The sequence below is a fragment of the Aquarana catesbeiana genome, linkage group LG03 (genome assembly GCF_042186555.1).
Source record: "Aquarana catesbeiana isolate 2022-GZ linkage group LG03, ASM4218655v1, whole genome shotgun sequence".
Taxonomy (NCBI): domain Eukaryota; kingdom Metazoa; phylum Chordata; class Amphibia; order Anura; family Ranidae; genus Aquarana; species Aquarana catesbeiana.
The window spans coordinates 529,126,050-529,153,578 of NC_133326.1; the positions used below are offsets into that span (position 1 = coordinate 529,126,050).

Below are 27,529 nucleotides of genomic sequence, written 5' to 3' on the forward strand. Positions count from 1 at the left end.
GCCCTGTCAAGTGACCCTTCTCACCTAGCTCTTCCCATTCTGTTGCAGCTTCCAGGAAGAACTATCCAGGTGTCAGCCATAATTGACTCAGGGGCCTGCAGCTGCTTCATTGATCTGTCCTTTGCCGCTGAACATCGGGTACCTCTGCGAACCAAGGCCCAGAGACTTTCAGTTCACCTTGCAGATGGCTCCTTCATCAAGTCTGGGCTAGTCACCCAAGAGATCATCCCACTGCCTGCCACCATTGTCACTAATCATAAAGAATTGCTACGCCTGGGTGCCATTCTCTCACCCCTGTTTCCCATCATATTAGGCGTGCCATGGCTACAGGCACATAACCCATGCATAAATTGGGCCACAAGGGAGATCCAGTTTCCGTCACCCTACTGCCAACAGCACTGCCTACAAGAACTCTCATGTTGTCCACCAACCCTGTTGTGCATGGACTCTGATTCCAAGGCATGTATGCTTATCAGTACAAGGGGGCAGAGACCCTTCCTCCCCATAGGTCTTATGACTGCTCAATTGAATTACTCCCTGGGGCCGAGGTACCTTTTTGGAAGGATTTTTCCCTTAACTGTACTTGAACTTGTGGACCTAAAGGAATACATTGACAATAGTTTGAGGAAAGGATTTATTCGCCCATTAACCTCTCTGCCTGGGGCAGGCATTTGCTTTGTGAAAAAAAAGGATCACCCCCCTAAGACCCAGTGTTGAGTAACGTGAACTCAATAAAGTCACAGTCAAGAATTGGCACCCGCTACCCCTGGTGCCCGAACTGTTTCAAAGACTTAGGTCAGCAACAGTCTTCACGAAATTGGATCTTCTAGGGGCATACAATCTGGTATGTATACGTGCAGGTGATGAATGGAGGACTGCATTTCATAGCCGATTTGGGCATTTTGAGTACCTGGTAATGAATGCCCTTTGGACTGTGTAATGCCCCTGCTACATTCCAACATTTTGTCAATTACATTTTTCGAGATTATCTGGATCTTTTTGTCGTTGTATACCTAGACGATATTCACATTTTTTTCTTCTTCTTTGAAGACTCACCATGGACATGTGAGGAAGGTACTGACTCAACTCTGATTGCATGTATGTATGTCAAACTTGAAAAATGCGAGTTTGAGAGACAAAATATCAAATTCCTGGGATTATTCATCTCCACAGAGGGTATAAAGATGGATCCCAAAAGGTTACTGCCATCCTGGACTGACCAGCCCCCACAAGTAAAAAAAAAAATTACAGCTTCTGTGGGGTTCGCAATTTTTTATCGGAGTTCATCAAAGGATTTTCAGCCATCATTTCCCCCATTACACAACTGACCAAGCACAGCAGCCGGTTCCATTGGACTTCTGAGGCTCAGTCTGCTTTCGAGACCCTTAAAGGTTATTTACCTCTGCAACCGTACTAAGGCATCCTGACCCAGCCCTACCATATGTCTTGGACGTTGATCAGAGACAGCTGTGGGGGCTGTGCTCTCTCAACATCAGGGGGCCAACGCCCTCCTTTACCCAGTTGCATTCTTTTCATGTGAACTTTCACCAGCAGAAAAGAATTACAATCCGGTTGCCCGCAAACTTTTAGTGATCAAAGCTGCATTGGGGGAGTGGAGATATCTCTCGGAAGGGGCAGTTCATCCAATATTAAATTTACACTGATCACAAAAATCTAGAATATTTAAGAACATCAAGACATTTGAAACCACGTCAGGCTAGGTGGGCAATGTTCTTTTCAAGATTTGCCCTCCATGTAACCTACAGGCCCGGGCCAAAAAACACTAAACCTGACGCACTCTCCCGTATGTTTTGAGAGTCTGTAGAATCTGTGCCCCCGATACCATTTTATCCTCAGGAAACTTTCTTTTGTTACAGGCAGATCTGTTGTCTCAGATCAAGCAGGCCTCTGTGGGAGTTCCCTCACCTCCTGAGACAACCCTACAAGTAAGATATGGGCTATTGTGAAGACAGAATCTTTGTACCAGAAGATGTGTGTGTTCCTGTCCTAGGCTTGTGCCATGATCATGCATTAGCAGGACATTTTGGGGTCAATAAAACTACAGAGTTAGTACAACGCACATTTTGGTGACCTCATTTAGAAAAAGGCTTTAGGAAGTATGTGGAGGCCTGTATCACATGCATGCAGAATAAAAGCAACAGGACCAAAGCATGGGGTCTGCTTAAACCATTTCCAATCCCAGATAGATCCTGGAAAATTATCTCAATGGATTTAATTGTGGAGCTTCCCCCTTCAGAAGGTTGTACTGTCAGCTATGTGGTGGTAGACCGATTATCCAAGGCGGCACATTTTTTACCCATGTTACCGTTGGCTAAATTTGCCTACAACAATTCTAATCACTCTGCCACAAAATAATCTCCATTTCTTGCCAACTACGGCTTTCATCCATCATTTTTGTTGAATCTAATTCCTGAATATTCAGTTCCCTCTGTTCTGGAGACAGTGACCTTCTTCGATTCCAATAACAAACTGTTACAGGAAGCAATAGCCAAAGCCCAAGAATACAATAAGAAAGTTTTCGACAAGAAAATACGTGAAGAAATAGTTCTGGAATCTGGCTATCAGATATGGCTGTTGACAATAAATTTAAAACTGGCCTGTCCTTCAAGGAAACTGGGGCCCAAGTTTGTGGGGCCATTTCTGGTAAAGAGAAAAATCAACAATGTCGCCTATGGACTGGAATTGCCAGTCTCCTTTAGACTTCATCCCGTCTTTCATGTAATCCTACTGAAACCTGCAATTCCGAACCCATTCCCTGGATGGAATACAGGCCCACTGGAGCCGGTGTTAGTTGATGAGGAAGAAGAGTATGAGGTTGAGGCAATTCTGGATTGCAGGAGAAGGAGAAATCAAACCCAATACCTGAATAAATGGAAAAGGTATTGGCCTGAGGAGAATTCATGGAAACCTGAGAACAATGTCCACATTAAGAAACTCATCCAAGTATTCAATAGGCCCCATCCAGAGAAGTTGGCCCAGTTGGGCAGCTGGAGGCTGCCCGTTAGGAGGGGCAATGTCAGGAAGGGCTTGCCACTAGACAAGATGGCTCCCCCAGGCAGTTTCCTGTTCCACGGATTCCACATAGGATGGGTGCACGAGCACACGCTAATGTATCTTGACTCCGCTCCTGCCTCTGCATCTGTACCTGATCTGCTCACCTGTGTATGACTCGGCCTGTCTGACCCTGTCTGTGTTCAAAATTGTCAACATTTTTGGTCTTTGTTTGTTTAGCAAAAAAAATTAAAAACCCAGTGGTGATTAAATACCACTCAAAAAAGTGATAAAAATTGTGTTTTGGCAGAATGTTGAATGACCACGCAATTGTCATTCAAAGTGACACTGAAAGCTGAAAATTGGCCTGGGCAGGAAGGTGGTGCCTGGTAGGCGAGTGGTTATATACAATTTGTTATCCCTTTATAGCATTGCATAGGTACTATATTAGCTTGACATATCACAATTTAAAAAAAAATGGTACTCACTTCTGTATACTATTACAGTTGTAAATGCGATTGCTATTAGGACAAGGATGAGTATTAGGATATATAACGTTCTTGTATTACTTTGGACCTCAGAACTTGGCGGTGGGTTTGTCTGAAACAATACCAATAGTTCACTTAAGATGAGAAGAATATATTCTTGGGAAATATTAAGACAGATTTGTTTTTGAATACAAATTACCTTCACTGGAGTCATAGGAGTAGGGCTGGAATTGACAGAAGGGAAGGTTTTGCTGTCATCATCGTAATTTCCTAAAAACATGAAAAATAACAAGTAAGGGTTTTACAGTAGCAATAATCTGGAATGTTGTGTAGATTTATGACTGCTCCACCTATCTTGTCCCAGGTTCTCTTTCCCACAAATGTCAATGGCAACCAGGCACACAGCAGCATCCACACTTCTGGCTCAATTAGTAGTCTAGGGGTTTAATTTTGTTTGTTTTTTTAAATTCTCTTTATTGAAAAAGATTATGATTTAAAAGTACAAAACAGAGCCATTGGGGCATTCTTCGGCTAATTGGTGCACATAGCCATGTGCATAACAGAGTACAACTCACAACTTAAAATTACAAGCTACCATAAATCTACAAACTCCAAACACACACCCCTCAGGCTACATAGGGTAGGATTGCGATAAGGAATACTGTTTCTCTGAGGACCTTCTTTCCCTCCTAGCTACCAAAACTGGACACTATAAGAGTAGTACATTTCAAGAACTGGTACATTGAATTCTGGGCTTACACAACCACTTACATATCCTAGGTATAGATCTCAGTTCCATACAGCGCCAAGTAGATATTCAGGAAATCCAGCTAGAATTATCCACTAAGGTCTGATCATCCACCATGGATTCTGAGTCTGTCCACAGGTGCCAAACTTTTTTTGTATTTCTTGGAACATCCATGAGATAAGTATGTTGCTTTATAAAGGGGTATCACAGCATTGACTGACTGCTTCCATGATGATAAGTAGGGGGCCTAGCTGACTTCCATTTAGGTACTATGGTCTTTCTGGCATAAAATAGGAGGATGCTTATTAAGGTGCACGTTGCTTTAGCAAACGCCAGTGACTCCCCCAGTCCAAAGAGACAAGCACTGACTGTCAGAAGGATAGGTATAGTAGTTAACCCATGAATGAATTGGGTCATCTCTCGACAATGATCCTAAATCTGTGGACAGTCCCAAAATATATGTGTGAAGCCTGCAGGAGTACCAGAGCATCTCCAGCAGTTAGCTGAGGATGCTGGGTATATGCGGTGCAGGTGTTGTGGCGTGTAGTAGATCCTGTGTAGAATTTTTAATTGAATCAGCTTGTCTCTAGTTGCAACCAATGACTGAAGTGGGTAGTCCCATATGTCTTCCCAGTCTTCTCTGTCCAGTTCCTGCACCTCCGCCTGCCACAAACCACGCAGACCATCCAGCCCAACCTGAACGAATGGCAACATTGCTCGGTATATTTGGGATAATGGCTTTGATAGATCGACATCTCTCAATAGGGCCTCCAGGTTATCCTGCTCCAGCTGAAGCTGGAGGAATTTGAATTGTGATTCGAAGGCATGACGGAGCTGCAGGAACCTGAAAAAGAAAGAGTTCGGAAGTTGGAATTTATGTTTCAGTCTATCGAATGTGAGTAGCCCAGACCCATCACATATGTCCATCAAATATTTAATGCCTTTGCTAGCCCATAGCCCCGGGTCCTGTAATGAGGGAAATTCCTGTAACTTTGGGTTGCACCAAAGTGGTGTATTAGGGGACCACCAGGCTTTTACCAGGTTGGGTTCAATCACAATATGCCATGCCTTAATAACTGCTTTCATAGCAAGTGTTAAAAGGTGCATAGGAACCCCCCGACCCCCTATAAAGTGCATTGCGAAGGGCCTCAAGGGATCCATAAAGGTCAATAAAGACATGGATAAGCTAGTTTGAGGTGGAGGAACTTGACTGGCCTGCACAAAGTTTTGACCTAAACCTGATATCACACCTTTGGGAGGAATTTGAGTGCAAACTGCAAGTCAGACCTCCTCTCCAACATCAGTGCCTGACCTCACAAATGCGCTTCTGGAAGAATGGTTAAATATTCTCATAGACACACTCCTAGACCTTGTGGACAGCCTTCCCAGAAGAGTTGAAGCTATTATAGCTGCAAAGGGTCTGACAATTTAATATTGAACCCTACGGATGAAGGCTTGTATACCATTAAAGTTCCCCTCTCCCTCTCTCCTTTAGGGAAGGTGCACTGCAATTATCTCCTCTATATTTGCAAGTAGGGATGAGCTTCATGTTCGAGTCAAACCTATGTTCGAATTGCAAATGATATGGGCCGTTCGTGCCAAATTCGCGTGGCGCGTCACGGCCCATAATTCACTGCGGCATCGCAGTGCATTGCTGGCTGATGATTGGCCAAGCATGCACTATGACCCCCATGCTTGGCCAATCACAACGCCGTCAGTAGAGAGAGCTGTAATTGGCCAAAGCCAGGGTGGCTTTGGCCAATTATGGCTCAGGGGGTTTAGAACACGCCCCACACTATATAAGGCCACCTGCATGGCGGCCCTGTGTAGTGTGTTTTGGCCTGCTGAGAGATAGAGAGAAACAGTGTCATTTCATTTGAGTTAGATAGATTAGGCAGGACAGTCAGTCAGTTAGCTGCACTTACAGTGTATTGTGTATATATATATATATATGCATCCCAGGTGTTTTATATATATATATATATATATATATATATATATATATATATATATATATATATATATTTATACACACACTGTATTCAGTTTAGCTAGATCCGTTCAAGTTATCTTCCTACTGACAGGCAGGCTTGTCTTGTTACAGTATTTACAGCTACCTGAAGAAAATTGCTGGTGTTCTTTTGATCCTATTAGTACCACAGTCAGGCAGCTAGACTATTTACAGTTAGGGTAGTGCGTCCTCCTCACAGTGTTCAGCTAAAGCTACAAGTTAGTTTAGTGTGACCTCTGCACAATGTTCAGCTAAAGCTACAAGTTAGTGTAGTGCATCCTCCTCACAGTGTTCAGCTAAAGCTACAGGTTAGTTTAGTGTGACCTCTGCACAGTGTTCAGCTAAAGCTACAAGTTAGTGTAGTGCGTCCTCCTCACAGTGTTCAGCTAAAGCTGCAAGTTAGTGTAATGCGTCCTCTGCACAGTGTTCAGCTAAAGCTACAAGTTAGTTTAGTGCGACCTCTGCACAGCGTTCAGCTGAAGCTACAAGTTAGTGTAGTGCGTGCTCTGAACAGTGTTCAGCTAAAACTCCAAGTTAGTGTAGTGCGACCTCTGCACAGTGTTCAGCTAAAGCTACAAGTTAGTGTAGTGCGTCCTCTGAACAGTGTTTATCTAAAGCTACAAGTTATAGGGCGTACACACGGTCGGACTTTGTTCGGACATTCCGACAACAAAATCCTAGGATTTTTTCCGACGGATGTTGGCTCAAACTTGTCTTGCATACACACGGTCACACAAAGTTGTCGGAAAATCCGATCGTTCTGAACGCGGTGACGTAAAACACGTATGTTGGGACTATAAACGGGGCAGTGGCCAATAGCTTTCATCTCTTTCTTTATTCTGAGCATGCGTGGCACTTTGTCCGTCGGATTTGTGTACACACGATCGGAATTTCCGACAACGGATTTTGTTGTCGGAAAATTTTATCTCCTGCTCTCCAACTTTGTGTGTCGGAAAATCCGATGGAAAATGTCCGATGGAGCCCACACACGGTCAGAATTTCCGACAACACGCTCCGATCGGACATTTTCCATCGGAAAATCTGACCGTGTGTACGGGGCATTAGTGTAGTGTGTCCTCCTCACAGTGTTCAGCTAAAGCTACAAGTTAGTGTAGTGCGTCCTCCTCACAGTGTTCAGCTAAAGCTACAAACTAGTGTAGTGCGTCCTCCTCACAGTGTCCAGCTAAAGCTACAGGTAAGTTTAGTGTGACCTCTGCACAGTGTTCAGCTAAAGATACAAGTTAGTGTAGTGCGTCCTCCTCACAGTGTTCAGCTAAAACTACAAGTTAGTGTAGTGCGACCTCTGCACAGTGTTCAGCTAAAGCTACAAGTTAGTGTAGTGTGTGCTCTGAACAGTGTTCAGCTAAAGCTACAAGTTAGTGTAGTGCTTCCTCCTCACAGTGTTCATCTAAAGATACAAGTTAGTGCAGTGCGTCCTCCTCACAGTGTTCAGCTAAAGCTACAGGTTAGTTTAGTGTGACCTCTGCACAGTGTTCAGCTAAAGCTACAAGTTAGTGTAGTGCGTCCTCCTCACAGTGCTCAGCTAAAACTACAAGTTAGTGTAGTGCGACCTCTGCACAGTGTTCAGCTAAAGCTACAAGTTAGTGTAGTGCGTCCTCTGAACAGTGTTCATCTAAAGCTACAAGTTAGTGTAGTGCGTCCTCCTCACAGTGTTCAGCAAAAGCTACAAGTTAGTGTAGTGCGACCTCTGCACAGTGTTCAGCTAAAGCTACAAGTTAGTGTAGTGCATCCTCTGAACAGTGTTCAGCTAAAGCTACAAGTTAGTGTAGTGTGACCTTTGCACAGTGTTCAGCTAAAGCTACCTGTAGAAGGTTGGTGGTGTTTTCCTGATCCTATCACTACCGCAGGCAGCTAAAGTATTTACACTTTATTGTAGTGCGACCTCTGCACAGTGTTCAGCTAAAGCTACCTGTAGAAGGTTGGTGGTGTTTTCCTGATCCTATCACTACCGCAGGCAGCTAAATTATTTACACATTAGTGTAGTGCGACCTCTGCACAGTTTAGCTAAAGCTACCTGTAGAAGGTTGGTGGTGTTTTCCCGATCCTATCACTACCGCAGGCAGCTAAATTATTTACACGTTAGTGTAGTGCGACCTCTGCACTGTTCAGCTAAAGATACCTGTAGAAGGTTGGTGGTGTTTTCCCGATCCTATCACTACCGCAGGCAGCTAAATTATTTACACATTAGTGTAGTGCGACCTCTGCACAGTTTAGCTAAAGCTACCTGTAGAAGGTTGGTGGTGTTTTCCCGATCCTATCTCTACCGCAGGCAGCTAAATTATTTACACGTTAGTGTAGTGCGACCTCTGCACTGTTCAGCTAAAGATACCTGTAGAAGGTTGGTGGTGTTTTCCTGATCCTATCACTACCGCAGGCAGCTAAAGTATTTACACGTTAGTGTAGTGTGACCTCTGCACAGTGTTCAGCTAAAGCTACCTGTAGAAGGTTGGTGGTGTTCTCATACTGTAGGCAGGCAGTTGATTTTGCTAGCTGCAGTATCTATCTATCTATCTATCTATCTATCTATCTATCTATCTATCTATCTATCTATCTATCTATCTATCTATCTATCTATCTATCTATCTATCTATCTATATATATCCCAGCTTAGTGCAGCTACAGGCCATTAGTATGTCTGGAAGGCTAACAAGGAGAGGCAGACAGTCACAAGCCAATAAAGAGGGCAAGCAGGCTCTGTGTCTAGAGGCAACGGTGCTGGTCGTGGAAACGGTGCATCCTCATCAGCACGTGGCCTTTTTTTCGGCAGCTGGCCGTGTTGAGCCGCAACATGCGGAAGACTTGGTCGAGTGGATGACCAAGCCATCCTCATCCTCCTCATCCCCCCTCACCCATGCTCAGGGTACTTTGTTTGGCAAAGCAGCTGCCAACGCGGCCTCTTCCCTCAGCTCAATGGCATCAGTGACTCCTTCCCTAGCCCCACCATGTCCTCCTGAGGAGTCCCTCGAACTGTTTGACCACAGTGTTGGGTACATGCTCCAGGAGGATGCCCAGCGTTTAGAAGGCTGTGATGATGATACTTGGCTAGATGAAGGCAGTAATGTGAGCACGAACAGAGGGGATGCCAAGAAGGACAGCAATCTGGCAGTCATGCTCCCCTTGCTGCAGCATACTGCCAGGTTTGCTCCAGTGATGAGGAGGGAGGGGATGATGAGGTCACTGACTCAACGTGGGTGCCTGATAGGAGAGAGGAGGAGGAGGCACATCACTAACGAGGCAGGATGCCCTCCAGGGGCCAGGCTAAGGGCAGTACACTGACTGCATCACAACGCAAAGCTCCGCATGGGCAGGGCGCTGCTGTCTCTGCGCGTTATTCTAAAAGTTCTTTGGTGTGGGCCTTTTTTGAGACGATGCATCAGATCGCACCGCTGCTATTTGCAACATATGTCTCAAGCGTATCTCGGGTGGCCAAAACATCTCCCGCTTGGGCACTACATGCTTGACCAGACATATGTTGACCTGCCATGCAGTTTGTTGCCAAGCATATCTAAAAGACCCACACCAAAGAACAAAGAGGACCTCTCCTTGCTCCTCATCAGCTGAGATCTCCAACCCCACTATACCTTCAGTCCTCTCTGAGACCTGCACTGAGAGGAATGAAGGTGTAGAATTAGGTGTGTCACAGCCAAGTACTTGTGGGCAATCTGCTTTCGGTACACCGACGTCAGATTGTACCAGGCAAATTTCCCTGCCCCAGCTGCTGCACCACCGAAAGAAGTTCGCTCCCGGCCATCCACATGCCCAGCGGTTGAATGCTAGCTTGGCAAAATTGCTAGCACTTCAACTGCTACCTTTTCAGTTGGTAGACTCTGCCCCCTTCCGTGAGTTTGTGGAATGTGCGGTTCCTCAGTGGCAGGTACCCAAACGCCACTTTTTCTCATGGAAGGCGATTCCGGCTCTCTGCCGGCATGTGGAAGGCAATGTCTTGGCCTCACTGGACAGGGCGGTCAGTGGTAAGGTGCATATTACCGCTGACTCATGGTCCAGCAGGCATGGACAGGGATGTTACCTAAGTTTCACGGCGCATTGGGTCACTCTGCTGGTAGCTGGGAAGGATGCAGGACAAGGTGCAGTAGTGTTGGAGGTTGTTCTGCCACCACGCCTGCAAAATGCCACTACTAATGATTGTGACACACCTCTCTCCTCCACCCCCTCCTCTTCTTCTTCCTCCATGGCCTCTTCCTGTGCTTTGTCCGGAACCAGCGGTGCTCCGTAGCCGTTCAAGGGGCTACGCAAGTACGCAGGCCAAAAGATGCCATGCGGTGCTTGAGCTGGTGTGCTTGGGGGACAGGAGCCACACTGGGGCAGAGGTTCTGTCAGCTCTGCAGGGGCGTGGTGGTGTTCAGAGGTGGTTGACGCCATGCCAACTTAAGGCAGGAATGGTGGTTTGCGACAATGGCACCAACCTCCTCTCTGCCCTCCGACAGGGACAACTGACCCATGTGCCCTGTTTGGCTCACATCCTTAACTTGGTGGTGCAGCGGTTCTTGGGCAGGTACCCGGGCTTGCAGAATGTCCTGAGGCAGGCCAGGAAAGTCTGTGTGCATTTCCGCCGGTCATATAATGTCAGTGCTCGGCTGGCAGACCTCCAAAAGGAATTTAACCTGCCCAAGAACCGCCTAATCTGTGACATGCCCACCAGTTGGAACTCAACATTGGCCATGCTGCAGCGGCTGCACGCGCAGCAGAGGGCCATCAATGAGTACCTGTGCGACTATGGCACCAGGACAGGGTCAGGGGAGCTTGTTTTTTTTCCCACGCCAGTGGGCCATGATCAGGGATGCATGCACTGTCCTGTCACCATTTGAGGAGGCCATGAGGATGGTGAGCAGTGACAGTGTCCCCCTTGTCCACCCATTGGAGCACACGCTGCATGGAATAATGGACAGGGGACTTGAGGCAGAACAGAGGCAGGAAGAGGAGGACTTCCTTAGCTCTCAAGGTGCCCTTTATCCAGACAGTGTTCCTGCGTGTCCGCCGATCACACAGGAAGAGGATGAGGAGGAGGAGGAGGATTGTGTCAGTATGGAGGTGGAGCCTGGCACTCAGCATCAGCAGCAGTCTTTAAAGGATCATTTAGAGTCCCAAGAAACCCATGGACTTGTACATGGCTGGGAGGAGGTGGCTGCGGATCATGTCATCCTTAGTGACCCAGAGGAATCCGGACCGAATGCCTCAGCAAACCTATGCTGCATGGCCTCCCTGATCCTGCAAAGCCTGCGGAAGGATCCTCGTATTCGTGGTATCAAGGAGAAGGACCAATACTGGCTGGCAACCCTCCTTGATCCACGTTACAAAGGTAAGGTTGCGGACCTTATCTTGCCATTGCAGAGGGAGCAGAGGATGAAACATCTTCGGGAGACCTTGCAGAAAGGTCTGTGCAACGCGTTCCCGGAGACTGGGAGGTTACAAACTCTTGTTTCTGGACAACGTGTTGCTGAGGCTTCGGTCAGTCAAAGAAGGAGCGGTGGAGAAGGTAGCCGTCTGACCGATGCGTCCAGACAATTTTTTAGTCCGCAGCCCCAAGGTTTGATCGGTTCCAGCAACCATCGCCAGCGTCTGTTTTACTTGGTGCAGGAATACCTAGGGGCAAGATCTGGCTTGGACACCTTTCCCACCGAAAATCCTCTGGGTTACTGGGTCTTGAGGATGGATCACTGGCCAGAGCTTGCACAGTATGCAATTGAGCTACTGGCCTGTCCTGCATCCAGCGTTCTTTCGGAACGCACATTCAGTGCTGCTGGAGGCTTTGTAACTGATCACAGGGTGCGTCTGTCCACTGACTCGGTTGATCGACTGATCTTCATAAAAATGAATCAGTCTTGGATCACCACTAGATACCAAGCACCTGATGCTGATGTAACCGAATATTTTTTTTTTGAAATGTCAGATCCCTTCAAAGACTGCCTATGCTGATGCTTAGTGACTATCCTGTTATGCTGAGTAATTATCCTCCTCCTCCTCAATGATCATGCTGATAGCTTGTAAGGACAATTTTGGTTCTGGGCGCCGCCACCAGTGCCTAAGGCCCAATTTTTAAGCCCCTGTTTAACAGGGGCGTGTAATTACAATTTTTGATGCAATACTTTGCAGCAAGGCTCGTTCCTGTGTTCCAACTAGAGTATCTGTGAGGGGTTACAGTGTTATGGCAACAGCACCAGTGCTTAAGGCCCAATTTTTCAGCCCCTGTTTAACAGGGGCGTGTAATTACAATTTTTGATGCAATACTTTGCAGCAGGGCTCATTCCTGCGTTCCAACTAGAGTATCTGTGAGGACTTACAGATCCCTGATAATAATTCTGATGATTTCAGGAACTTTCTCCGGATGACGGACCCCGTATTTCACCGTTTGTTGGCTTTGCTGACCCCTTATATTAGCAGCCATTATACCTGCATGAGGCAAGCCATCACTCCAGAGCAGAGGCTCGTCGCCACCCTGCGGTACTTGGCGACGGAGAGAAGCCTGCAGGACTTGAAGTTCTTGACAGGCATCTCCCCCCAGGCTCTGGGGATCATTATCTCAGAGACCTGTTCTGCCATCATCCAGGTCCTGCAGAAGGAGTATATTAAGGTAAGATTTTTCTCGTCCAATATCACATTTTATTGTATATAGTGTTTGCTAATATTTTGTATTTCTTTCCTCATTCCCTAATTACCATGATTGTAATATGCTGTGAATGTCCCTTTTTGTCCTCATTCATGGTGGATTTGAATGTAATTATTTTTTTGTCCTTCATACATATTTGCCTTCACTTACCTCCCCAGCATGGTCTCCTGGCCCTATATTCACCTCATGTAGTCACTTAACAATGTATTTTATCAGCTCCATAGTAGTGCTTTACCCCAAACACCCCCTAAAATGTTTTGAAATGTGATTTGTGCTTTAAATTCAGGCAGAGTGCCAGAGGCTTTTTTGAGGTTCCCCAAATTATTTGGAACCCTCCCTCCCCCCAACTGCTAAGTCAGCTGATACCAATTCTCTATCTATCCTCAATCATCTATCTGCTGACTTTGCCAAGCCCATACACACTATACCCATCTCTTTTGTGGTCATATTTATGGATGAATTCCCCAAAGCATGTAGTGCAAGGGCCTGCCTGTATACTTTCAAATGGTACTGTTTAAAGTTTTTGTATCCTATTATTATCTTGATAGGTAATAGCAGAATTTCCAAATGTGCTCAAATGTGTACAGTGTGCATTTATATCTTTGTCTTATGACACTTCTTACCTGTCCAGTGTGCTGTCAATAGTGTAACTAAGGAGGGGCTGGCCAAAGTAATACCCATTATTTAGGCATTCATCTCTCAATGAAGTGGAGAGGGTTACCTGTCCAAGAGTTCTCCCCCCTTATAATGTTAGAAATGGCCCATGAGGGGGGGGGGGGTGAATATGATAGGTGTACCTTATATTTTGGTCTTTAAAAACTCCCTCAAATAAATGTTATCTTGATGTTGGCCAAGAATGTTTGTGTCTAATCTGCTTTCCCTGTTTATGTGCAAAATGACTAATGTTGTTTTTTGTTTTGACTCCACAGTTTCCTTTCACGCCACAGGAATGGCAGACTGTGGCCTCCCACTTTGCCCAACGGTGGGACTTTCCTAACTGCGGAGGGGCAATTGATGGGAAACACGTCCGCATCGTCCCACCACCCAACTCGGGGTTGTCCTATTATATTTATAAGGGGTTCAATAGTATTGTGATGTTGGCGGTGGTGTCGGCTACTTATGAGTTCCTGTATGTGGACGTGGGGAAGAATGGCCAGATGTCCGATGGTGGAGTCATCGTCCAGACGGAGTTCTACAGGCGTCTCCAGGATGGCAGCTTGGACTTGCCACCTCCAGAAGACAATGTGGAAGGACTCCCATTCATCTTCGTTGCGGATGAAGCATTTGCGCTGGGGGACCATCTTATGCGTCCATTCCCGATGAGGACCCTCACCCCGGACCAGAGGGTTTTTAATTACCGGCTGGCCAGAGCCAGGAGAGTGGTGGAGAACACGTTTGGAAACATGGCCAGCCGGTTCCGCCTATTTCTTACACCCATACATATGGCGGAGTATAAACTGAATCATATAATCCTGGCGTGCTGTGTTCTACACAACTTTTTACGGCAACATTCTGCCAACTATGCTGGCTCAGTTGGGCCTGAGGCTGCAATTTCAAATGAACCAACCCTGACGGCGCTTGAAAGTGGCCGTCCTGGCTTGCCCCCCCTGAGTGCCCGTGATGTCCAGCTAAGATACCTTGAATTCTATGCGGGTAGGGGGGCTATCATTTTGCCAGACAATGTCTAAAACCTTTTTCAAATAAAAAAAAAAAAAAACTTAAATCTTTGGTGACATTTACTGCTTGTGTTTGTTTTAGCTGACCCTGACAGAAATGTGGTGAGTCCTGAAAATGGCGTGATTGTGTAACCTTACAAAGCACTGGTGGGTGTTATTTACTAAAGACAAAGACACTTTGCACTGCAAGTGCACTTGAAACTGCACTGAAACTGCACTTGTAGTGCAAAGTGGATTTGCCTTAGGAAATAACCCCCATTGTCACAGAAAACAGCAATTAGAGCACCACAAAAGTGTTGTAGCGTTGAGACAATAATCCACACATTCTTGATTACCAATCTTTTTAATACCAGCACAATCACATGTGCATTTATAAAAGGTTTTTAAAACAAAACAACATGTTGGTTGTATAACAATTTTTGGGGTCACAGTATAAATGCCCATTTAAGATAAAACAGGCTTGTTTAAAACCAACAAGAAAGACACAAATCTTGAACTTACAAAGTTCACATTTGGTAGAACTTGAAGGCAATATCAGACATGAGTATTTACAAACTGTGTTTGATATTGCGTTCAGATGGGGTGAAGTCACCCCTAGAAAAGCCAAATTTTGAAGATGCACACAAATTTATGAATGTCAACATGTGCTACCTGCCATCACGGGGGATCAAGGGACGTGTTTTGGGGGTGCAACCCCTTCCTCACAGCTACTTTAATTGGAAATTGGAAAATTGGAAATTGGCACAACTCACCTGTTGTGGTCCAATTTCCACCATGTCTTCCTCCTCCTGCTCTGCGTTGCTTGGGTGGATTTCCCCTTCTTCCAGAGGTGGGGGGTCTGTGGTCTCCTCGGATGAGGGGTGTCCTCTGAGTCTTTTCTCCCCTATGTAAAAAAAAATTGGTATACTTAGCACACAGATATTTCATGGCAGAACTATAAATATGAAATATTGTTTGGAAGTGGGGTACAATTTTATATTTTGGCAGAGTTCCAAGATGTAGAATTTTTAGTGTCCTTTGTCAAGCTTCAATAATTTACCTGTTTTGTACAAGCTTCACAGATGGAGACACCCCTATAGTATACACTGGAGCACCTGTGTGGGCCGCCTAATAAATAGGGTGTTCTTGTGTCCCACACTAGTGCTCCAGCGTCCAGATGTGTAACCAGCTGCTGAGTGTCCTCTCCTTACACAGAATCTAGTTTGCATTTCATTCTAGTAACAAACCCATCTACACAACCAAATTAGTTTCAGACAAGTAGGCCCTAAAAAATGTGGGCAAATGCATATGGGCAAAACAATGGTGTTTTCTAGGCCGAACGAACAATGTTTTATACGAACGAATAATGTGCCCATGAACATGAAAGTTGCCTTTTGAAACTGGATAACAGCTAAGAAAAGCACATGGAGCAGCACAAACATAATAAACATAAAAGAATAGGAACAGAGGACAACTACTTACTTTTTTGCAGCACTCTCTGGCTCTTTCGGCACTGCTCGTGCTCTCTTAATTTCAGGTCCGACCACAGCTTCCTGAGCTGATCTTTTGATCGTCGTACCCCGAAATTCCGGTGCAGACTCTTGACCACTTTCGCCATTATCTTGGCCTTTCTGACATTGGGGTTGGGGTAAGGTCCATACTTCCCGTCATAGTCGGCCTTCTTCAGGATGTCGACCATCTCCAACATCTCCCCAAAGGACATATTCGATGCCTTAAATCTTCTCCTTTTGGATCCAGACGTTTCAGGCTCCGTGATTTCCTCCCCCTCCTCCTCGTTGCTGTAATTAGCACGCACCTGCTGTGTCTCCGCCATGTGCTCTTCCCCCACTGTGCCGAACGAAAAGGGGCGGGGAATAGACTAGAAAGAATGTCAGGGGCGGGCGGAGTTACACGCATGCGCAGTGTGTATAAAGTGTAACACGCGTGCGTAGTATGTACGATCTGTGAGCGGAGGAAGGAGTATCGGAGGTGCCGATCGTGATAACGAAGGTAAGATCTAAACTTGGGCCTATACTGCTTCTAGATTGAGGCCTATATTGTAACAAGATTAGGAGAGTTTTGCCTGACATTAGGGTTTGTCTCGTGTTGTGTCTTTCAGATAAAATGGATGGCTTCAATGACCACAACTTCCTCCCCCTGTTCATAGACAAATACAGGGAGCTGCCATGTCTGTGGCAGGTGAAACATCCACATTATAATCATAAACAAAAGAGGCAGGCAGCGCTGGAGAAACTGCTGGAGTTGGTGGAGCCGGTGGTCCCCACAGCAAACATCCCTTATTTAAAAGCCAAAATTGGTGGCCTGAGGAGCACTTATCTAAGGGAGCGCAAGAAGGTCACGGATTCCCAGAGATCCGGAGCTGCAGCAGATGACATTTATGTCCCCAGACTGTGGTACTATGAGAGACTGTGATTTCTGTCAGACCAGACTGGAGTCAGGGAATCCCTCTCCACTCTTCCTTCCACCCCAGCTGAGGCTTCCGATGTCCAACCTGAGACTTCCAGCCAGGAAGAATGAATCAATGAACCAATGAATTGTCTCTATGTTGCTACTTCCATATAATTAGACCCAATGATTTGATAACTTTGTATTTTTAATTCTTTCTAATTATTAATGATCTTCACATTTGTGGCGACTATCTGTTTAAGTAGATCGTTGAAATCGGATAGAATCCATTGCAGCTGGGCTTTGCTTTTTACAAACCAATTACAGCGCTTTCCAGTCTGAAGCCTGGGTATTTAATGCGCATGCGTCGGTGCGTACCCCTGATGACATCAGTTGTGACGAAACAACAGGGTCACAACACTGAACGCAACGCGCATGCGCACCTTCTGTTTAAATGGCGATAGTGTTGTTTTTCAGCTTTCAATCGATTTTAACAGTTTTTTGTACTTTATTTGCCTGAATCATGGAATAAATAGCCGAAAGTTATTTGCACCAGCGGGGCCTTCTTTTCCTTTTTGTTTCCTTTCTGGGCACCTAAAATATTTTTTATGCTGTATGTACTGGAGTCATTACAAGCGGTCCTATGAGAGTTGATCCTGCGATAGGATTATATGAGGCTTCTGTGGCGGTTGCTGGCTGGCAGTCCTTGAAGGAGTTCGACGTACCCACTCAGCGGTGTCCTTTGAATTACCCCCAGAGTGATCTGATCTTGTCTAATAAGCCTGTTTGGACCCCCCTGAATAAGGGCGGTCACAGGCTTTTTGGTAAGCCTTCAATTTTACTACCTGGTGGTGGGCAGCACTGCATGTAAGGATCCATCCTCACACCTGCATGGAAGGTGTATGTTGAAGATTCATCCCTGCACCTATATAGAGTATCTACAATACATCTGGACTTTTATGATTTATTCACATTTATATATTTTCACTGTTTTTATTTGAGCACCCTATATATTGCTGGAATAATTGTATGAGCACCTCATATACTATACAAGTGTCTAATAAGTTCTCACTTTTACTGTTGGGTAAATGGTGAATAATGGAAACTCATTTCTGAATCTGCATGGAAAGTTTATTCATTTATTTATTTTGTTGTTGTTACATATATGCTTTTTTGACTTAACACCCTAAGAGCAGCTTATATATATCACGAAACACATGGTTTTTGTTATTGTATTTGTAATAGTAATTATCACTATTTAATAGTCCAGTGCTGCACTTTCTAAAATGATTCACTCCTGAAGAGGCCTTTGCCTGCATGGCTGCCACCAAACTGAAGGGCATGCAGGAGGGTCAACACCTCATGTGTGAGAAACTTCTTTATAAAGTCCTAACTAAGGGGGTGAGTGGCGAAATCACACCCAATACCGACGTCCTCCTCCTCCTGCCACAACTCCACCACCAGAGCCACAGCGTGGAAGGAAGCGTGGAAGGAAGACCAGAGAGGGATTGCCCTGGGTTCAGTCTGGTCTGGCCAAAGATGCAGTATCTTGTATGACCACAGCCTGGGGACATAGATGTCATCTGCTGCTTTCAGCATCTCTGGGACTTCTGGACCAGACTGCACTCCCTTAGATATGGACTCCTCAGGCCACCAATTTTGATGTTAAATAATTGATGTGTGCCCTGGGGGCCAAAGGCTTCACCAATTTCTGCTGTTTCTCCAGTGTTGCCTCCCTCTTTGTTTGGTTGTGAGCCCTTTATAAAGGAATTTTTTGTTTCAATTATACTTGCCTAGGTGTGTTTTCCTTCAAAAAGGACAGTTTGTTGGTGAGTAGGCAGGTACATTTCAAATATACAATGTGAAATTAACAGGGGACACCAACACCAAGCAATCTCCTTGAGATTAAATAATACAAGATAATAATGGTGTTGTGGTAACTTGACACACAAAAACACACATAAAAATATTCTGGAGTAAAACCCAAAAAAACACAAAATAAAAACAGCCTTGAAAAAAATACAAAACAAAAATAAAACAACAAAAAATACATTTGATCAGATGTGCCAAATCAAAATATATTGAGGGAATCCCGCTAAATAATAAAGAAATAAGTTTGTGAGAAGTCTGTGTAAATATGAGCAGCAAAACTATTTAATTCTTCTCACATTATAAAGAAGAAGAGAGTGTGCTGTATTAAACAATTTTTGACATTGCAGCGTGACGAAAGTGCTGTATCCATTCCGAACGCTAATTTTACCAGACCGAGCTGTTCCGTCTCGGAATTTCTTCTGAGCATGCATGGCACTTTGTGCGTCGGAATTGTACACACACAGTCGGAATTGACACAATCGGATTTTGTTGTTGGAAAATTTTATAGCCTGCTCTCAAACTTTGTGTGTCGGAAAATCTGATGAAAAAAGTCAGATGGAGCCCGCACACAGTCGGAATTTCCGACAACACGCTCCGATCGCACATTTTCCGTCGGAAAATCCGACCGTGTGTACGGGGCATAAGAGCTAATATGGGAAAAACTTTTCTCCTTTACACTGATGCTTTATCACCAACCCTTGTTTCACTAAAAACCCCAAATTTTCAAAAAACATTTGTCATTGGGACAAAAAGTGAGGTGAAATCTTCTGAAGAAGAGCATAGACAGCAAATCAAATGTCACAGGGGTGATAACCCTTCCCTATGTTTTCCAAAAAGCTTAAAAACAGATTTTTTGGCTGGAGCTACACTTTGAAAATGTGCCAGTTCAAAATTACAAACAGATTCTACTTAACAACAAACCTACAGTCCCTGTCTTGTTTGCACAACCTGTATACTGCTGTTCAGAGTATATAGGGCCTGGGGGCCCCACACCTTTCCTTTTTTAATTTGGGTGCGGGGTTCCCCTAAATATCTATACAAGACCCAAAGGGCCTGGTATTGGACTTCGGGGTACCCATGCCGTTTATCTCACTGATTTTCATCCATATTGCCAGGACACGACATTACATTAAAGCCGCAAGCAGTTTTAAATGACTTTTTTTCCTTTAAAAATGTCATTTTGTGCAGGGACTGTTCTTAGCACGGGAAACACGCGCCACTTTACAGGCATACTATAGACACCCCCCAGGTACGAGATTTAAAGGAATATTTCACTTTTTTTTTTTTTACTTTAAGCATCATTAAAATCACTGGTCCCGAAAAAAACGCCGTTTTTAAAAGTTTTTTTTGCATTGATACATGTCCCCTGGGGCAGGACCCGGGTCCCCAAACCCTTTTTAGGACAATACCATGCAAATTAGCCTTTAAAATGAGCACTTTTGATTTTGAACGTTCGAGTCCCATAGACATCAATGGGGTTCTAACGTCCGTGTGAATTTTCGGTCCGTTCGCAGGTTCCGGTGCGAACCGAACCGGGGGGTGTTCGGCTCATCCCTATTTGCAAGTCAGTTAATTGAAAACACAACCTACCTGAGTGTGTACGATCATCTGCTTCTGTCACTGGGAGGTCACTTGTTCCTTTGTGTCTGTCTCTGTCATTGGATTCTGTGCTAGCATCTGATTTATCTTCTGAAATAATAACAATATTAAAAAACATGCTCAAATGATCACAAATAAAATATTCAGTAATCTTAAAAATGTACCCTTTGTCTTAAATTCCTCCTGAAAAAAAGCAGTCTTATGATGTTTGGATGTCTACACAGGGGGTACTTTTACAGGCAAATATCATACATGAAATCATAAAATATATTAAATACACATGTAATCTTGTGGGAAGCTTGTTTACTCTTTGCTTGTTAAAGCAGAGTTCCACCCAAAAGTGGAATGAGAAAGAGAAATGAGGCCTGGATAGTGTGATACTGTTTATAAAAAATATGTATTCATTCAAACAAAAGCCCCTATGCAGGGTACTCACATGGCACAGGTACTTCAGTGCACCACTCTGACAAGCATAAAAATTTAGAAAATTGTGTGTCCCCTAGCTCCACACAGACCAGCTGCTGACTCCTACATTGTCCTGGTTCCTCCCCCACGCGTATTGACACAGGGATATGACGTGTCTTCCTCAGGGGTATATGATTGGACGGATTGTATGTCTGTTATAAATACTATAGCCGTCCCCTGCATAGGGGCTTTTGTTTGAATAAATAAATATTTTTTTATAAACGGTATCACACTATCCAGTCCTCATTTCTCATATACATTTGGAGATATATGTCATTGGACAGCATAGGATTTCACAGATCCATCTACACAGAACCCAGAGTTGGTTTGCTGGCGTGTTTAGACCAAGCTTAATTGCAAGGCCACACGCCCTGAGGTGAGCATACTCACCCGGGGGGGGGTGGCACCAGAGCGGTGTCACTTGAACACATGTGGAGTATCATTACAGCCGTGGAAGAATTGTGGATGAAATTTGGTTATTGATTTTCACAAGCACTATAGCACTTTATCATCACAGCAAGATTTAAAGCATGCCTTATGGACTTTAATGCAATTTTTAGTTTGTTTTATTCTATTGGTTATGTCACTTAGCACTTTGACACTTTATTTTATATTGATTTAGTCGATTTATGTCTCATTATTGAGTTTTTTTGGCACTATATTTAGCACAGTCAATACTGTTTATTTTATTTTTATTTGTTATTGCTTATTGACACTAGCTTAGCGCGGTATTTTCATATATTTAAAGATTTTCAGTCTAGATGCTTTCTCTTTGGGTTTTCCACACTCTATCCTTTGGCACCTATTGGCCATCTTTGCTCTGCTCTCTGGCCACCATTCATTGCTTCATGGGCATGTGAGTATCTAAACAGTAAATTAATGTTTCTCTCCCTGTCCAGTTTGCTGCCATCTAGTTATGGTGAAAACAATGTAGCGCATAATAAATGTGTATGTGATCAAAGTACTAAGAATAGCCCTCAATTGTGCTTCAATCCAACAAAATATTGGTGAATAATCAACCAAATCCTGTGATAAATATAAAGTCAATGAATAAATATAAAGGAGCACAGTGGTGCAGTGGATAGCACTTTCACCTAGCAGTAAGAAGGGTCACTGGTTTGAATCCCACCCACGACACTACCTGCCTGGAGTTTGCATGTTCTCCCTGTGCCTGCGTGGGTTTCCTCCGGGTACTCTGGTTTCCTCCCACACTCCAAAGACATGCTGGTAAGTTAATTGGATCCTGTCTAAATTGTCCCTAGTATGTATGAATGTGAGTTAGGGACCATAGATTGTAAGCTCCTTGAGGGTAGGGACTGATGTGAATGTACAATGTATATGTAAAGCGCTGTGTAAATTGACAGCGCTATATAAGTACCTGAAATAAATAAATAATGTCCCACTATATATTGTGGATGTAATCCAGAAGGGGATGGTATTTCAACAGTTGGCAGAAAGTTGGATCCACAAAGGAAGAAACTCATCAACCAGATAAGGAAACCATGGGTGGTGTGTAGAAAGCTCTTAGGATTTGTTCAACCAACCAACCTGGCTGTACTGCCTGGCAGGATTGTGCTAATCTTAGGAATAACTTAAATACAAATCCTATTTACAGGCATATTTTTTCTTTCCACATACCACTGGAATGAGATTAAGTGCCCACTCCAGCCCTACGAGAGATGTCGTTGCCTTGCTGATCCGTACCCTGGTTGTTCCATTGTGAGGACCCACTTGGCGGCCCCCGGAGATCCACGCAGAGTTCAGTCCGGACGGTTTCGAGTGTCGGGACATCTTTCCTCACGCCCAGAGTGGCACACTGCTCATCCGATTCCCTGTCGCTGACAAGGGAATCCACAGGATCCGGTAAGAGTTTTCTACACACCACCCATGGTTTCCTTATCTGGTTGATGAGTTTCTTCCTTTGTGGATCCAACTTTCTGCCAACCATTGGAATACCATCCCCTTCTGGATTACATCCACAATATATAGTGGGACATTCCACTCTTCACCTTTATATTTATTCATTGACTTTATGTTTATCACAGGATTTGGTTGATTATTCACCAATATTTTGTTGGATTGAAGCACAATTCAGGACTATTCTCAGTACTTTGATCACATACACATTTATTATGCGCTACATTGTTTTCACCATGTATGTATTGTTCTTGTCACACTGTATGTAGCTGCTCCCCCCCCCCTTTTGTTTATTGTGCTAGCACAGTGTTTTTTTCCCTACACCTTTCCATTGCTGCCATCTAGTGTCTGATAGATGCATAACATATTTTTCTATATTTTCTAGATTATAAATTTCACTAAATTGCATATCAGACTATCCCTGAAGAAGGAGTAAAAGTCACTCCGAAACACGTAGGAATTACAAATGCAATCAGTACCTATTGCTTACATCAATTGTTTTTTATGATTACATATTTTTGCTTGTGACCATTACTTTTTGATACTACTAAACTTAAAATTTTAATCTTTGTTTCACAACCTGTGCCTTTAAATTTCCTCCCTGAGGGGAAATCTGTATTCTCATTGAATAGAGGAATGTTGGCCATTTAATAGCAGACATAGATCACATCCAGGGCCAGACTGGCCTACTGGGATACCGGAAAATTTCCTGGTAGGCCGCCTGCCCTGGGGCCGCTTTGAGCGGCTGCAGCGGTGCCCACGGCTGATCCCGGTGCTGCGGGCTGAGGCAGAGGGAGGGAGGGAGCAGAGGCTTCAGTGCCAGAGTCCTCCCTTCCCTCCTTCTCATGTACATCAGTCAGTGTCACAACAGCGGCGATCTCCCACTGTGGAGTGTTCGGTGGTGTTCTGTCAAAGAGAACAGTGGCCACTGTACCAAAGTCCCGCCTCCTAGACCCAGCTCCTGTGATGGACAGATCACTGATCCAGTGCTGGTACATTGAATCAGTGTGACGGGTATCACAGGAGGAGCCCGGCCTAGGAGGCCGCCAGGATATTCAAATCCGTGCTCCGTGACAGGGCGGGAGAGAGAGCGCCGCTCTGTGTGATCAGGCTGCTTTCATGAGAACTGGTAAGGCTGCATTTGATAAGAACTGGTAAGGCTGCATTTCATGGGCGCTGATTGGGCTGCATTTCATGGGCACTCTGGTAAGGCTGCATTTCATGGGCACTCTGGTAAGGCTGCATTTCATGGGCGCTGATCAGGATGCATTTCATGAGAACTGGTAAGGCTGCATTTCATGAGAACTGGTAAGTAGTGATGAGCCGAACAACCCTCGGTTTGGTTCGCACCAGAACTTGTGAACAGGCAAAAAATTTGGACGAACACACTGTTAAAGTCTATGGGACACGAACATGAAAAATCAAAAGTGCTCATTTTAAAGGCTTATATGCAAGTTATTGCCATAAAAAGTGGGGACCTGGGTCCTGCCCCAGGGGACATGTATCAATGCAAAAAAACGTTTTAAAAAACGGCCGTTTTTTTGAGAGCAGTGATTCTAATAATGCTTAAAGTGAAACAATAAAAAAGAAATATTCCTTTAAATATCATGCCTGGAGGGTGTCTATAGTATGCCTGTAAAGTGGCATAGTTTTCCCGTGTTTAGAACAATACCACAACAAAATGACATTTCTAAAGGAAAAAAGTCATTTAAAACTGCTCGCGGCTATAATGAATTGTTGGGTCGCAGCAATATAGGTAAAACTCATTAAAAAAAAAAAAAAAACACGGCATGGGTCCCCCCCAGTCCATTACCAGGCCCTTTGGGTTTGGTATGAATATTAAGGGGAATTAAAAAAAAAAATTGCATGGGGGTCCCCCCAAAATCCATACGAGGCCCTTCAGGTCTGGTATAGATATTAAGGGGAACCGTGTGCCAATTTTTTTTTTTTTAATGACGTAGGGGTCCCCCCAAAATCAATACCGACTCTTTAGGTCTGGTATGGATTTTAAAAGGTAAAACCCTGCACCAAATTTTTTTTTTAAAAATGGCGTAGGTGCCCCCCCAAAATCCATACCAGACGCAACTTGGCAGGATAGAGGAAAAGAGGGGTTACGAGAGAGCGCCCCCCTCCTAAACTGTACCAGGCCACATGCCCTCAACATGGGGAGGATGCTTTGGGGTCACCCCCAAAATCTCCACAACCATTGCCCGGTGGTTGTGGGGGTCTGCGGGCGGGGGGGGTTTATCGGAATCTGGAAGCCCCCTTTAATAAGGGGACCCCTAGATCCCGGCCCCCCCTATGCGAATTGGTAACGGGTACATTGTACCCCTACCAATTCTCAAAAAAAATGTCAAAAAGTGTAAAACTGACAGGAGACACTTTGGGACAAGTCCTTTATTAAAAAATAAAAATGTTCCACGATGTAAATCCATCTCACACCGCCCGAAGAACCGAAAAAAGAAAAAAAAAATGCAACAAGGTGGCTTGGCGCGCAGCGAGGATGGCAGCTTAACTCCAGAGCTCCGCCAGACATTAGGCCCAAGCACGTCTTTTCTGCACTCAGCACAGAGGATGAGCAGACAAACCAAACACCCTCATCACACCCGATCACGGAGACCCATGGCCTCAAGCGCTGGGAGGGATATTTCTGATATCTTCAGGAACCAGGCCGCGGCTCTGAAAGATACGGAGGGGGGCAAGATGGCGCCGGTGCACGCGGACGATGAATTCAGTGAGGACTCTCAGTCGGCAGCAGAGGAGTACGGTAGGAGAAGCTCACGAGCGGGGCACCCCCTCACATATGAGGACATGTCAGGCTTCGCAGCCGACATAAAGGCCTAATTTTCTGCCGCAATCACAGATCTTAAAACCAGCCTATTAGTACTACAAGAAAAGATGGCCGCTGAAGAAACAGCAGGGAAGCAGAGGGACACTAGAATCCATAGACTGGATAAAGTTACTTCCTCCCATGCACGCCATTTCATAGAAATGAATAGGCATTTAGAGGATCTCGACAACAGAGGTCGACGCAATAATATAAGAGTCCGCGGAATCCCTGAATCGGTCTTAACTGATCAAATCCCCTCAGTCTTGCAGAGAGTTTTCAACAGCCTATTAGAAAAGGCTGAAGACACAGAAATCGAGTTTGTGCGGGCGCATAGAGCCCTGAGAGCCAGGGGTCCAGACACTCTACCCCCACGAGACATAATCTGCTGCTTGCAAAGCTTTGCACTCAAGGAGGAGATAATGTTTAAAGCCCGCAGGAATGACCAAATCATTTTTAATGGAGAATGCATTAAACTATTTCAAGATCTATCTCAGATCACCTTGAAAACCCGCAGGGCCTTGCGACCTCTACTGGATAAACTGAGGGAGAAAGAGATCAGATACACTTGGCGCTTTCCCTTCGCCCTATTGGTCACTTCTGATGGTAGACAACATACGCTTCGCACGCCAGAAGACCTCCCGGATTTTTGTGATGCACTCCAACTTGGAGTAATTGAGCTACCGGACTGGTACCAAGAGTTTATTATCACACCCCAAATTCGGAGCCCTCTACGCTCTCCTCTTAATACACCCGAAAAACAGCACACAAAGAAACAGAAGCACTTTCGTTCTGACCCACAGTCAAGTGGCACACCGCGCAGCCGCGCACATCCTGATGGAAGCATGATGGAAGAACGAGCATAACAGCATCAGCCTTTCCGACACATAGCTATAACTGTGAAAATCATATCCACCACCGTTCCATGGACAGCCCCTAAAACAAGCGGCTTGGTTTATTTTTGAGAATTTTTACTTCTTTTTTTTTTTTCTCTCTTTTTCATGTAATTTATTTTTGCCTCGAACCCGGACGTTAACGGACCTGACTTGAGCTGAGTTACCCACACATCCCATGGTCATGTATGGTCCTCGGTTAAGTATAACCATCTCAACATGCATAACATATCTGAATGCACAGATAAGGGGGTTTTTGTTTTTTTTTTTTTTTTTTTTTTTTGGAGCGGACTTCCTACTACAGCCATATTACAGGAAAAAGCTGTATAATTAACCCTTAATCTGCAAGTCATAACCGCTTCACAGGGTGGCTAGAGGAATGAGCCTACTGATAGCTGACTGTTATTACAGAGTTCTCTTTTTTTTTTCCTTTTTTTCTTATTATTGTTGTTTAACTTGTTTTATAGTGCAGATCAGACCTTTTAGCACTTTAAATGAGACTATTAGGCCGTAGTCTGGCCAGGCTTGGTTCACCTACTGTTGAACAACACCTACCTTCCGCAGACTATTCGGATATCCGCGATACAGGTGGATAGGTGTTTGCTCTCAGGGGTCCCCCTCGCTGGGTGCCTTCCCCAAACCCACAATAGTGTGCATGGTGGGTATCGATTGTGCCCATTGATCCACACTAAACTTGATCCTCCAGGGCATACTGCTTTGCCCGAGGAGGAAGTACCTAGATCTTCTCCACTCTTACTTCTCTAAACTAATTTCTTACTCCCTCTCTTACCCCTCTCTGGGATAACCATTCTACATATATATACCGAGACAGAACGTTAAATACCTCAGACAGCGGATATTTCTCTGTTGTCCGCATATTCCTCATTATACTGTATATAATTCCACTTTGCATTATTTTCTTTTTTTTATTTGGTGTCGTTATTGTACATAACCTCAGTAAGTCTAAATTTAATTAATTTAATTTAAGTT

At 44.7% G+C, this 27,529-nt stretch overlaps 1 protein-coding gene across 3 annotated transcripts in view; it reads right to left on the bottom strand.

The window, feature by feature from the left end:
• The window catches only part of LOC141132641 (hepatitis A virus cellular receptor 1 homolog), a 161,901-nt gene that overhangs the window by 49,701 nt on the left and 84,671 nt on the right, over positions 1-27,529 (bottom strand). For 2 of the 3 annotated variants that reach the window (XM_073621258.1, XM_073621256.1), the window contains exons 3-5: positions 20,429-20,527; positions 3,700-3,770; positions 3,501-3,612 (exon numbers count right to left, since the gene is read on the bottom strand). In XM_073621258.1, coding sequence (XP_073477359.1) covers positions 3,501-3,612; positions 3,700-3,770; positions 20,429-20,527 — 282 coding nt within the window. The remainder of the gene's footprint in view (positions 1-3,500; positions 3,613-3,699; positions 3,771-20,428; positions 20,528-27,529) is intronic. The other variant, XM_073621257.1, reaches the window with a different exon arrangement.